Below are 12,668 nucleotides of genomic sequence, written 5' to 3' on the forward strand. Positions count from 1 at the left end.
CCCAAATATTTTCCTAAGCGTCTTATTCTCAAACACCCTTAATCTCTGTTCCTCTCTCAAAGTGAGAGTCCAAGTTTCACAACTATAAAGAACAACCGGTAATATAACTGTTTTATAAATTCTAACTTTCAGATTTTTCGACAGCAGACTGGATGATAAAAGCTTCTCAACCGAATAATAACAGGCATTTCCCATATTTATTCTGTGTTTAATTTCCTCCCGGGTATCATTTATATTTGTTACTGTTGCTCCAAGATATTTGAACTTCTCCACCTCTCCAAAAGATAAATTTGCAATTTTTATATTTCCATTTCGTACAATATTCTCGTCACGAGACATAATCACATACTTTGTCTTTCCGGGATTTACTTCCAAACCTATCTCTTTACTTGCTTCCAGTAAAATTTCCGTCTTTCCCTTAATCGTTTGTGGATTTTCTCCTAACATATTCACGTCATCCGCATAGACAAGCAGCTGATGTAACCCGTTCAATTCCAAACCCTCTCTGTTATCCAGGACTTTCCTAATGGCATACTCTAGAGCAAAGTTACAAAGTAAAGGTGATAGTGCATCTTTTAGGACACAGTGTATTATTCTCGCATCATGTTTATAATGTCTATACATTTTTATTCAGCATTATTGAAGCCTGGCTAACAGCTGTAATTTGGCTCTGAAGAGTTCATATAGCTCAGACGGTACAGGACTTCGCTACCACGCTTCTTGAATCGTTCAACGCATTTGTAAAACAGTAGTGAAGTAAATAAGCTGTTGTAGTAAAGACGTTATCTGCTGGAAATATAGGCCTACGTCTTGTCGAAATTGAGAATGACGTAGCCCTCTGCATAGGGAAAAACACTGGCAATAAAACACTATGGTAATCTATGAAAGCCGGGTTCCGGTTGACAGACGATTTTCTGGTAATCCATTGGATGAAGTCTACAGTGGGTGATCAAATTATTAGGGACACTTGGTAAAAGTAGGAATTTTATCTTCAAATTCACATAAAACACAAGTAATTTGGATTTTCTCAGCTGGGAAAGCTTTATTACTCTAAACAGTGTTTTATAAACAATATTGTTACATATTTAATTGTGTAATAATGAATATGAAATGAAATAAACAAGAAAACCAATATTTTGTGACACATCCCTTTTCAGCAATTATAGTTTTAACTCTCTTTGGCATACTAGAAATGCATTGAAGACAATTTTTTTTAATTTCTTGGCTGTGATGCCACACTTTGATCAGTTTTTCTATTAAATATTGTTTATTTGTAATAATTTCTTAATGAATTTGTCTCTTCATTAGCTCCCAAATATTTTCAATCGGATTAAGGTCCAGAGAGTTACCAGGGCAATCCAGAACCTTAATTTTGTTGTCAGACAGGAATTTTGTCACCTTATTTGCCTTATGACAGTCGCAGAGTCGTACATGAACACAAAATAACCATCTGGAAACCATTCACGGACTTGTGAAAGAAGCCGTTCCTTCAGAACCTTTATGTATTGATCCTGTCTCATCATTCCCTGAACAAAATACAGGCGACCAATTCCATGACCACTAATCACAGACCACACCATGATGCTTAGAGGATGTTTAACTGTTTTCTACATAGAAAGGCGCCAATGAGAGATGCTGGAATCAACATATCTTCTATGACAACCCGTAGGAGGATCAAAGAGTTAGGGTTTTCATGTCGCACGCCAACCAAGAAACCATTCCTGAAACCATACATGGTGAAAAAGCGTCTCTCTTGGGCAATGCAGCATCAATCTTGGACTGTGGATGATTGGAAAAAAGTGAGTTGTTTGTCATTCACATGATTTCTTTGTTAGTCACAATTTTACTTTGTGTAAATGTGTTTTATGTACTGTTACTTTCTTTTTTCAGGTGTGTTTTTCAGATCAATCTACCATACAGATACTTGCTGACAAATCTGTGTTCGTTAGAAGACGTAAAGCTGAAAAGTACAATGTTGACTGCATTGTGAAGACTGTTAAACATCCTCTAAGTATCATGGTGTGGTCTGTGATTAGTGGTCATGGAACTGGTGGCCTGTATTTTGTTCAGGGAATAATGAGTCAATATCAATACATAAAGGTTCTCAAGGAACGGCTTCTTTCAAAGTCCGTGAATGGTTTCCAGATGGTTATTTTGGGTTCATGCACGACTCTGCGCCCTGTCACAAGGCAAATAAGGTGACAAAACTCCTGTCTGGCAACAAAATTAGGGTTCTGGAATGGCCTGGTAACTCTCCGGACCTTAATCCGATTGAAAATATTTGGGAGCTAATGAAGAGGTAAGTTCATTCTGAAATTATTATAAATAAACCATCTTTAATAGAAAAATGATTAATGTGTGGCATCACAGCGAAGAAATTAAAAACAATTATATCCAATGCATTTCTAGTGTGTCAAATAGAGTTAAAGCTGTAATTGCTGCAAAGGGATGTGTCACAAAATATTAGTTTTCTTTTTTATTTCCTTCCATATTCATTATTAATCAATTAAACATGTAATAATATTGTTTATAAAACACTATTTAGAGTAATAAAGCTTTTCCAGTTGCGAAAATCCGAATTACTTGTGTTTTATGTGGATATGAAGATGAAATTCCTACTTTTACCAAGTGTCCATAATAATTTGACCACCCACTGTAGAAGATGTAATCAGTGGATCAAGTGTAAACGCAGGCTTATCAAGTTCGCCTGATAAATTTGCTGATTCTGTGAGTATATAAGGGACCCGCTCCGAGACATTGATATGCAGAGAGTGTTTCCAGTATACTATTATCAAGATGACAATGTTGAGCGTCGCAGTTGTGGTGTTGCTCATGGTTGTGGGCTCCCATGAGCATGGCATGCTGATGGACCCCGTCAACCGCGCGTCTATGTGGCGTGTTGGGTATAACACCCCTGAAAATTACGAAGACAATCAGAATTACTGTGGCGGTTTCCAGGTAAGCTTTCAGACTCCGTGTTTCTCAGTAAACCGTGCCGTGTGTAATTCCTCATACAGCTTACGCAGTGACTAATAGATTATTATTTCACGTAACTTTGTGTGAAATTAATTAATAGTTCCCATATCCGATCTGATACAGTATTTTTCTTCTAAAATTCACTAGCCTTCCATCATTTTAATGTATGTAGTTATGCCAATGATCGTTTCATTTTAAGGGACAATAGGACTGAGTTTTTACAAAAAAATGACAAAAAAAATCAATTTGTGCGAGATCGTGCGTATTTGCTTGGCTTCCGCACAAAACCAATCCGCGGAAAGTCTAAAATTCCACATTCAGTATTCCCAACCGAACACACATAACAATTTCCCTCTTCTTACCGCTTAAGTGACATTGATTTTACTGCTTTAGGCTTTTAACATATTATTTTTAGAGACGTTCAATAGAGTAATAATTATAAATTGGAAAGTTACCACTGCAATTTCATCTAAATTGCACGGTTAATTATTGTTTTTAAATATTTGCAAAAATTAAGTGAACTCTACAACTCCACTAAAGTTACTGCATTCGTAATGCATGTAACATTAAGGAAGCCGTTTGTTTTAAGTTCGCATGTATAGACTGGGGGGAAAAAGACAGACGTATATCACGGCCTGCTGGAGTACAGTACTCACGGAAAACATTTTAAAGGAACAATGTTGAAGATAGATATTTTTGTTTTGCAAATTTGCCGTCACTGAACAGAAACCAGTCCACACCCGTGGAGTAACGGTCAGCGCGTCTGGCTGCGAAACCAGGTGGCCCGGGTTCGAACCCCGGTCGGGGCAAGTTACCTGGTTGAGGTTTTTTCCGGGGTTTTCCCTCAACCCAATACGAGCAAACGCTGGGTAACTTTCGGTGCTGGACCCCGGACTCATTTCACCGGCATTATCACCTTCATTTCATTCAGACGCTAAATAACCTAGATGTTGATACAGCGTCGTAAAATAACCCAATAAAATAAAAAAAAACAGAAACCAAAATGGAGATTTCATTGCAACTAATTAGAAATTCCTCAACCACGTTTCGCCTTTTAAAACTTTTCCTCGAATATGAAAACTTCAACATACCGCTCTTGTAACGCATATTACTATTTCGGTTTCTTATACGAAAATATTTCTTGAGCACTTAGTAAGTTGACAGTAAGAGGTTGCTTGCCTTTATGTTTTCTTTGAGATCCAGGAGATATAGGATATATAGACCTGTTCCATATGTCACTATTCTTTCCACAAATTTATGTTTTTCTCGAAACTACATTTATGATCTAAGTAAAGATTAATTTTTGGTCCTACAGAATGTATCTGTTATGGTAACAATGATTATTAGAGAAGAAAAATTCGCTCCGGCGCCAGGATAGAATTCGAGTCCTTGATTCTATGTACCAAGTGCTCTAACCATTGAGCTACGCCGAAGTTCAGTCCACCGCCGGAGCGAATTTTTCTCCTCTAATAATCATTGTTATCATAACATACATATTCTGAAGGACCAAAAATTAATCTTTACTTAGATTCTTCGCCCAACAGTGCATATTACTGTGGAATCCCGGCCACCAAGTCATTCAATTGAGTGCGCTCCTTGTATAATGGCAGTTTACATATGTCCACATATATATGTATATATATTTAGTAGATTATTTTACGACGCTTTATCAACAGCTTAGGATATTTAGCGTCTGAATGAAATGAAGGTGATCATGCCGGTGAAATGATTCCGGAGTCAAACACCGAAAGTTACCCAGCATTTGCTCATATTGGGTTCAAGGAAAACCCCGGAAAAAACCTCAACCAGGTAACTTGCCCCGACCGGGAATCGAACCCGGGCCACCTGGTTTCGCGGCTAGACGCGCTAACCGTTACTCCACAGGTGTGGATTCAACATATATGTCGAACTTGGAATCAGGCCACAAAAGGGAAAAACACTAGAGGAGAGGGATTTGATAGTGTACTTATTAATTATATTGATATATGAAGACCACAGGAAGAAAAGGGGGAATGTCACTTTTTTGTGAAAATTGAGATAATGGTAAAAATTGGAAGTTTATGGTTAGACGACAATAAAACATATTGAACATATTGATTACTAGATTAACCACCTTTCAAAATGCATGGTGGTATTTATCATTTGTAACACACTTCTTGAATAAATTAGTTTTGAACTTTAAATTAGCTCTCCTGAAAATCTTGACATCCCCCCCTTTTCTTCCTGTACTGTTCAAATATTATAACGATAGAACTATGGCTTCAACCTTTATTTTTGTATCAGTACTAATCATTAATATTTCAATCAACAAAATGGTAACTATGGAAATGCAAAAAGTAACAAATGAAAAATCCCAGCTCAACACAATTATTCTCTTCTTTTTAACCACAACAAATATTATAATATTTCTTAACTCCTTAGAGTTTGAAGTGACTTTGAATGAGCCTGGTACTTAAAGTAAATAGTAAAAGAGATGCTGAAGGAGCAAAATAAGTCATAAGATAACACGATTTGCACATAAAATAGCAGTAACTGTTGAGACCACTGGGTTCATTTTTGAACGCAAATGCAGTAATTGAAGACTAACATTCTAAATGTGCTAAGTACAAATTTTTCAAATTTAATTTTATTCCATCTAAGGGACGAACATCCATATTAGAATGTCATACTAAATTGACTTTGTCGTAGCTCAACTGTAAGTAACACATTCGTACGCCAAAAGACGGTGTTGTAGGCTGTTTCGGTCCATCTTTTGGGTCACTTTTCAGTTTTGATACTAGTCCATTTAGGTAAATAAGACATTTCGGTCCCACGAAATTTTTGGTACAGCATTTTCGGTAATAGGCCTTTTCCGTACCACGAATTTTTTTTTGGTACAGCACTTTGTTCACTTTATCATTTTTGTCAATACTTTGTTTCAGTCATGTTGCTTGGTCATTGCTTATGAAATAAATTTAATTTAAATTACGTTTCCTAGCAACGATAAAAACAATTTGCAGAATGCAATACAATTTCTGAGTGGAAGTAAAATCACTTCCTAGAAACGGAAAAAAAAAAGAAACGAAAGGCCTCTCCTGAACAAAACTTACATCAAGAACCAGGAGCAAATCGTGTTCATTGTGAGAAGATACCAGACTACAAGACCGGAGCACAGTTGGATGTTTATTTAAGGACACTGGCCTATAAACTGAAGACCAACTCCAGCGAGCTTGCGGCTGATAGTGATAGTGAAGAGGAAGAAATGGAATAGTGCCTACTCAGACAGAAAATTCCTGAGCAATTGCTTACAATAAAAATAATTCTTTGGCACGAAAAGGCACGTAAATCAAAAAGAATAATTTTTCAGGAGAGACTTTCTTTTCAATTTACCCTTAATTGAATATAAGTACTGGGTGTTCATTTCAAAGTGTCATGACGTCACTGTTGTTGGGTCACCGATTTGAAGCGAGTTTCAGCTTATATGTTAGAGAAGTTGCCTATTATTTAAGGCGTTCTTCAATCTGAACTTGAGAATGTGTACGGTATAACTTGAACGTCGTAGCAACAGATGGCGGTCTGTACGGTCTGTGTGCTACCATAACCTCTTTCGAACTGTGTTTTGCGCCGGCAAGTCGTACGCAGGGTATTTGTTATCATCGGTTGCGTATGGTAACATTCCACAACACAAATCAAATGCTCCGTGTCCATGTTGACCGTCGAAGTTAATGTCAACAAATACGTAAGTAATCGTCTTAACCCTCTCCCCATATCTCGACAGTACGTATTTCCAAACAGTTCACATTCCTGCCACTACCAGCGTTACCGTACGTATCGGCACGTACTCTTCAGAATGAACGACGTACTTGCTAGCCAACTTCTCTGCCTCTTAGATTATACACCTGAGCTGCGGAAGTGTAGGAAGATTGAATTCTCTAGGCTCATCAGCTAGCCACATGACGGCATGCAGCGAGCCATGACACATTTTGAACTGAACACCCAGTATAATAATTAAATTCATGTATTTTGGTTAAAGTAAGACCCTTTTCAATTTAAAATACAAGAAATCTTATTATTTCAAAAATTAGAAAAAATACTAGACTTATGTGATTGGGTACAACAGAAAAATCGACTTTTTTTTTACTTATGTGTCTTTTTCCGCCGATCAAAGAATTATTCCTTACACTTCATTATATTTTGAGGGTAGGGCCTATTATGATCGAAGTAGATACCAATATGCCACAGTTACCCAAAAAGTCATTACCAATATGCAGTGACCCAAAGATACCAATGACCGAGAAAGCGTAGCCAAAGAGTTAGGTACCCATATATCTGTCACCTATCTGTCTGTTTACCGAAAATGTGGGAAGGAAGCAGCCGCCAGTCATCTCAACATGCATTTCGCAGTGTGTTTTTCATCAGTATCTCAGAAAGTTGGTTTTGGCACTTAACACATTTAGAATGTTAGGTCTCAATTATTTCTAGTCTACTAAATGGATCTCCATTCAAATCATATAAACTTTATGAATATGTCACAAAAAATATTCACGTGAATTAGCCTACATTTAGATAAAGAGGGGGAAAAGGTTAATGAATTATTATTATTATTATTATTATTATTATTATTATTATTATTATTATTATTATTATTATTATTATTTTTATGTGTTATTATTATTATTATTAATATTATTATAGGGTTGGAAGTAAATCCCGAAAAAACAAAGTATATGATTATGTCTCGTGACCAGAATATTGTACGAAATGGAACTATAAAAATTGGAGATTTATCCTTCGAAGAGGTGGAAAAATTCATATATCTTGGAGCAACAGTAACAAATCTAAATGACACTCGGGAGGAAATTAAACGCAGAATAAATATGGGAAATGCCTGTTATTATTCGGTTGAGAAGCTTTTGTCCTCTATCTTCTGTCAAAAAGTCTGAAAGTTAGAATTTATAAAACAGTTACATTACCGGTTGTTCTGTATGGTTGTGAAACTTGGACTCTCACTTTGAGAGAGGAACAGAGATTAAGGGTGTTTGAGAATAAGGTTCTTAGGAAAATATTTGGGGCTGAGAGGGATGAAGTTACAGGAGAATGGAGAAAGTTACACAACGCAGAGCTGCACGCATTGTATACTTCACCTGACATAATTAGGAACATAAAATCCAGACGTTTGAGATGGGCAGGACATGTAGCACGTATGGGCGAATCCAGAAATGCATATAGAGTGTTAGTTGGGAGGCCGGAGGGAAAAAGACCTTTGGGGAGGCCGAGACGTAGATGGGAAGATAATATTAAAATGGATTTGAGGGAGGTAGGATATGATGGTAGAGACTGGATTAATCTTGCTCAGGATAGGGACCAATGGCGGGCTTATGTGAGGGCGGCAATGAACCTTCGGGTTCCTTAAAAGCCAGTAAGTAAGTATTATTATTAGTTTCATACTTTTATGTACAATCACAGTCTAGTATTAACAATAACGAAGCTCAATACGTAGTAAATATGCCTCCCCATGTTTAATAGCCTCCCTATCGATATAAAAAATGAAACTCAAAACATAAGATTATTTAGGGCCAAATTAAAGAAGTACCTAATTTCTCACGTCTTTTTTTCTGTAGGTGAATTCATGACATTCAACAACGCTTCATGAAATTGATACTAAAACTTTGTGTTGTACTAGTAGACTATATTGTAAATCTCGTCTGTATATATTTCATCTAGACTGTGACTATAAATTAAGACTTTATAATAGTATTAAGTTTTTTGACTTGTTCCATATTCTAGCTGTAAGCAATATATGAATACCAAGGAATGTTAATAAATACAATACAATACAATAAATAATTGCTAACCACTAGGATCGCTACTATCGCCTCATTACAGACAATGCGAAATAGTACCTGCACAGTGTACTGTTCCTGGTACTCTCATAAACACAAGCTTCGTCACTGTATATACTACGTAGACTGTGGTATAATCATACTACAGTACAATGTGATTGCATTTGCTTGCTTATATCTTTGGCGCCAATTTCAAGAAACCCGGTCATTACTTTCTCCGTGAAAAAGTGGATTTTTATGAAACCATAGGAATCGCTAGTTCTATGTATAATTTCTGCACTTCTGCTTGGAATGCTTAGCGTTATTTCATGATCCTCACCTGACTAACTCCGGGTAGAGTAATCACTTTCAATCTCCGAACAAGACAAAAGTTGTATATCTTCCGCAAACCGTCTCCTGCAAGCTTTGTTACAGAGATACAGACTTCTCCTTTGCAGGCATATTTTTTGAGAAATAATAACGTTTCAATACTGCTGAGATTATTTTACGATAAAGCTGAGAAGAAAGCGTGTAAGCACGCGAAAATTGAATTAATGTGGCACACATCGAACTACAAACACGGTCTGTGCCAGTGAGAAATACATCCAGAGCTAATACGATTTCTTTTACGCACCAAAGAAACAACACGCACGAAGTACGGTTTCAGGAAATCCGGCATAGTTACGGAATCTCGTTTGCAACAGATTTCTCATTAGACATATTTTCCCTGCCAGGAATACTACGAAAAAAAAGCAGATTGTTGACGTTATTCTAACGGCTACGACGTCGGTTTTTCAGGTTAGGGAACCGAATGAAAGCTTGGAGAATAAAAGTCGAATTTATGATGCCTGAAGATGGTGCCGCGGTAGGTTTTTTTGGACACAAACCCATTTCTCCTGCCGTCATTCACGCCTTTTTCCTGATTCATAACCACCCTTATGACAGATTTAGTAGCAGGCCTACTGTCATGTAAACTGTTGAACTATAGCCACAGTCTACTATATACAGTTCCGAAGCTTGGGGTGTTTTTTTTTTTTTTGCAAATCTCGTGATAAAGCGCTCCAAGTGGTTAGCAACTAGAAACTATAGACTGTCCATGGTCGACTTTGGACTGTGTCGTATTTCTATCGAGTGCTAGCTCGTTGCGTATTTCACATTGATGGTTGTGAAATGTTCGTTATTGGTTGTAATGAAAATGTTAATGGCTAAAATATAATAATTGGGATAATAATATGGGACAAGGAGGAGACGTTTGTAGTGCTATAAATTGTAGCAACAGTAAGAGAAAGAGGCCAGAGTTATCCTTTTTCCGATTTCCGAAAGATTCAGAAAGGCACCTAGGTTTCCACAAGAATGCTGTGCAGAAACAAAACTCTTAATTTTGAAGTTCTTTGTGACTGTTAGAATACATTATATCCTTAAATTTCACAATGAAATGTTTCAGTCTAACCGAAAGGACATTAGATACCGGTTAAAGTTCTGTCACTTAGGCTGCTAAATTTCCAGAGAAATAAAGGTTAGGTCTACTTTTTTTTTCAGAAGATATATTTTTAATTGTAGCCATTAATTTTGTTATTATTTTTATGTGTTATTTTACTAAAGACGTAGAAAAATTAAGTTTGTTTTAATGAAATTTATTGATCACGTTTTATTTTCAATTCTGGTGGGATTATTATTGCTTAGGCCTACTTTTTTTTTCAAGGGACATGTTTTTAATTATAGCTGTTAATTTTGTTGTTATTTTTATTTGTTGCTTTACTAGAGACGTAGAAAAAGTCCGTTACAATAAAATTCATTGATCACGTTTTATTTCCAATTCTGGTGTGATTATTATTGCTTAACCTCATCCCACTTTGTTAACTACGTAAGCCTACACTACAAGTACCGGTACACGTAAGTTACTCCATTAATTCATATTTCCATTATTATTGTTGTAAAAGGAAATGCAAATTAATATTTATTGGTTTCATAGTTAATTATCGCTATAATCTTGAATGAGTGAAGCTATTATAGTAAATTTCAGTTCGTTTTGCACAAACAAAAATTATATAAACTTATTTCTTGCAGGTATCTTCGAGTTTATGGTGCAATTTAATATACTTCGTTAAAATAATAAATTAACTTTATGCATTTAATATTTCAATAATGGAAGGAAGGTCATAATTTTTCCAAAAGAACACGACAACGAAAGTGTTTGTCATCTGCTAGGCGAGAGATCTGCGATGATGAGGCGATAGTAGCAATCCTAGTGGTGGGCAACTACCCATGTTTGCATTTTTACTACATATTGAGCTTCGCGACTGTATATAGTAGACTGTGGATACACGATAAAAGTGACGAAAAAGAAAAGTTCCATTTTCTTCGCTCTTGTTCATATGATCTCTGATTAAGATAATATTAATCTGTATAATTACCGGTGGTTATCAATATATCCGAATATTAATCGATTTATTATTTCGGCATATTAAATTAATTATTGTAGATATTGCAAAATTGATCAGTTGTGTATTTATTCGTCATATGTTATGTGATCACAAGAACCAATCACAACACAACGAATTTATACTATATTTGGGATGAGAAACTGGTTTAATTTTGTACGTATTTAAGTTATATTGACCTTGAACTTAGCAGCTGATATTTCCTATATATCTTCTTTCATTAAGTGGATGCATAGAATATCTTCTACTGATAAATCAAAATGTTTGCTTCCTGCGTCCTCGTTGCTCCGATATGAACACTTGATTCTTTGATAATACCAAAGCGTCGCTAGATCGTTTATTTTATCGTTTATCGTTGCTCCAACGTGTACGTACCCTTAGACATTCCTCAGGAGACAATAATGGTTCAGTGACGTTAAAAAATATTTGACCCACAATTTTGTGATCGTGTGAGCGAACTTTCCAACAGGGATAAGTCACAACCAAAGATATAAAAAATTGACAAACTTTGAAAGAGTTCCACTAGTTCTCAATAGGTGGCACCATTATTGAGGCGATTAAAAAGTGTCAGGGAAAATGATTATGCAGATTAAGTATTTATTATTCTCATAATTCACAATATCAACGGTTTCCAACTAAACCCAGTGTTGTTTACAATCAGTAGAGATAAAAAATTGAATTCTATAGTGCGGGTATATTTATGTACTAATATTGGCAACATTGACTATTATGTTCGCCATCTTTTCTTAGAAGTACTAACTAAAGAAGTCACATTTCCACCAACAAATTATCGATCACTATCGATTACTAGGATCAGATATACATACTAGGTTCAAAAAGTTCCCGGAATTTGCTAGCATCATAGAAACAACGTACCTTAAACACTATTCTACAGCATTCCCTTCAAAATAGTTGCCTTCCGCAACAACACACTTTTGCCAACGCGTGTAGAGTTCCTGGAAGCAGGCCTGGAAGCCATTTTGTGAAACCCGTCTTAGTGCTCTCGTCGCGTTTGCGATAACCTCTTCAGCATTGAATCTCCGTCCTTTCATATGACTTTTCAGACGGGGAAACAGAAAGTAATCAGGTGGTGAGAGATCAGGAGAGTATGGTGGGTGATCCAAAGCAGTTATGTTGTGCCTGGCAAGAAAATTCTTTACAATAATTGCGCGATGAGCAGGTGCATTGTCATGCATAAGGAACCAGTTGTTTTCTACCCACTTTTCTGGACGTTTCCTTCTCACTGCGTCCCAGAGGCGACGGAGGGTTTCTACGTACAATTCTTTCGTTACAGTACGACCTTCTGGAATGAACTCATGGTGCATGAGACCCTGAGAGTCGAAGAAAACTTCCAACATAACTTTGCTTTAAGTGTGCTTAAATGCGACAGGCTCATGTCAGTAGATTTACTGGCATGTGAAAGAACTCCTGCGTGACAAAATTCCGGCAC

At 36.4% G+C, this 12,668-nt stretch overlaps 1 protein-coding gene across 1 annotated transcript in view; it reads left to right on the forward strand.

Annotated features, from left to right (window-relative positions):
* Positions 1-2,752: 2,752 nt before the first annotated feature.
* LOC138692877 (uncharacterized) overlaps positions 2,753-12,668 on the forward strand; it is a 28,262-nt gene continuing 18,346 nt past the window's right edge. The window contains exon 1 of the mRNA XM_069816182.1: positions 2,753-2,958. Coding sequence (XP_069672283.1) covers positions 2,797-2,958 — 162 coding nt within the window. The 5' untranslated portion in view covers positions 2,753-2,796. The remainder of the gene's footprint in view (positions 2,959-12,668) is intronic.

Source organism: Periplaneta americana, chromosome 17 (assembly GCF_040183065.1).
Source record: "Periplaneta americana isolate PAMFEO1 chromosome 17, P.americana_PAMFEO1_priV1, whole genome shotgun sequence".
NCBI classification, from domain to species: Eukaryota; Metazoa; Arthropoda; class Insecta; order Blattodea; family Blattidae; genus Periplaneta; species Periplaneta americana.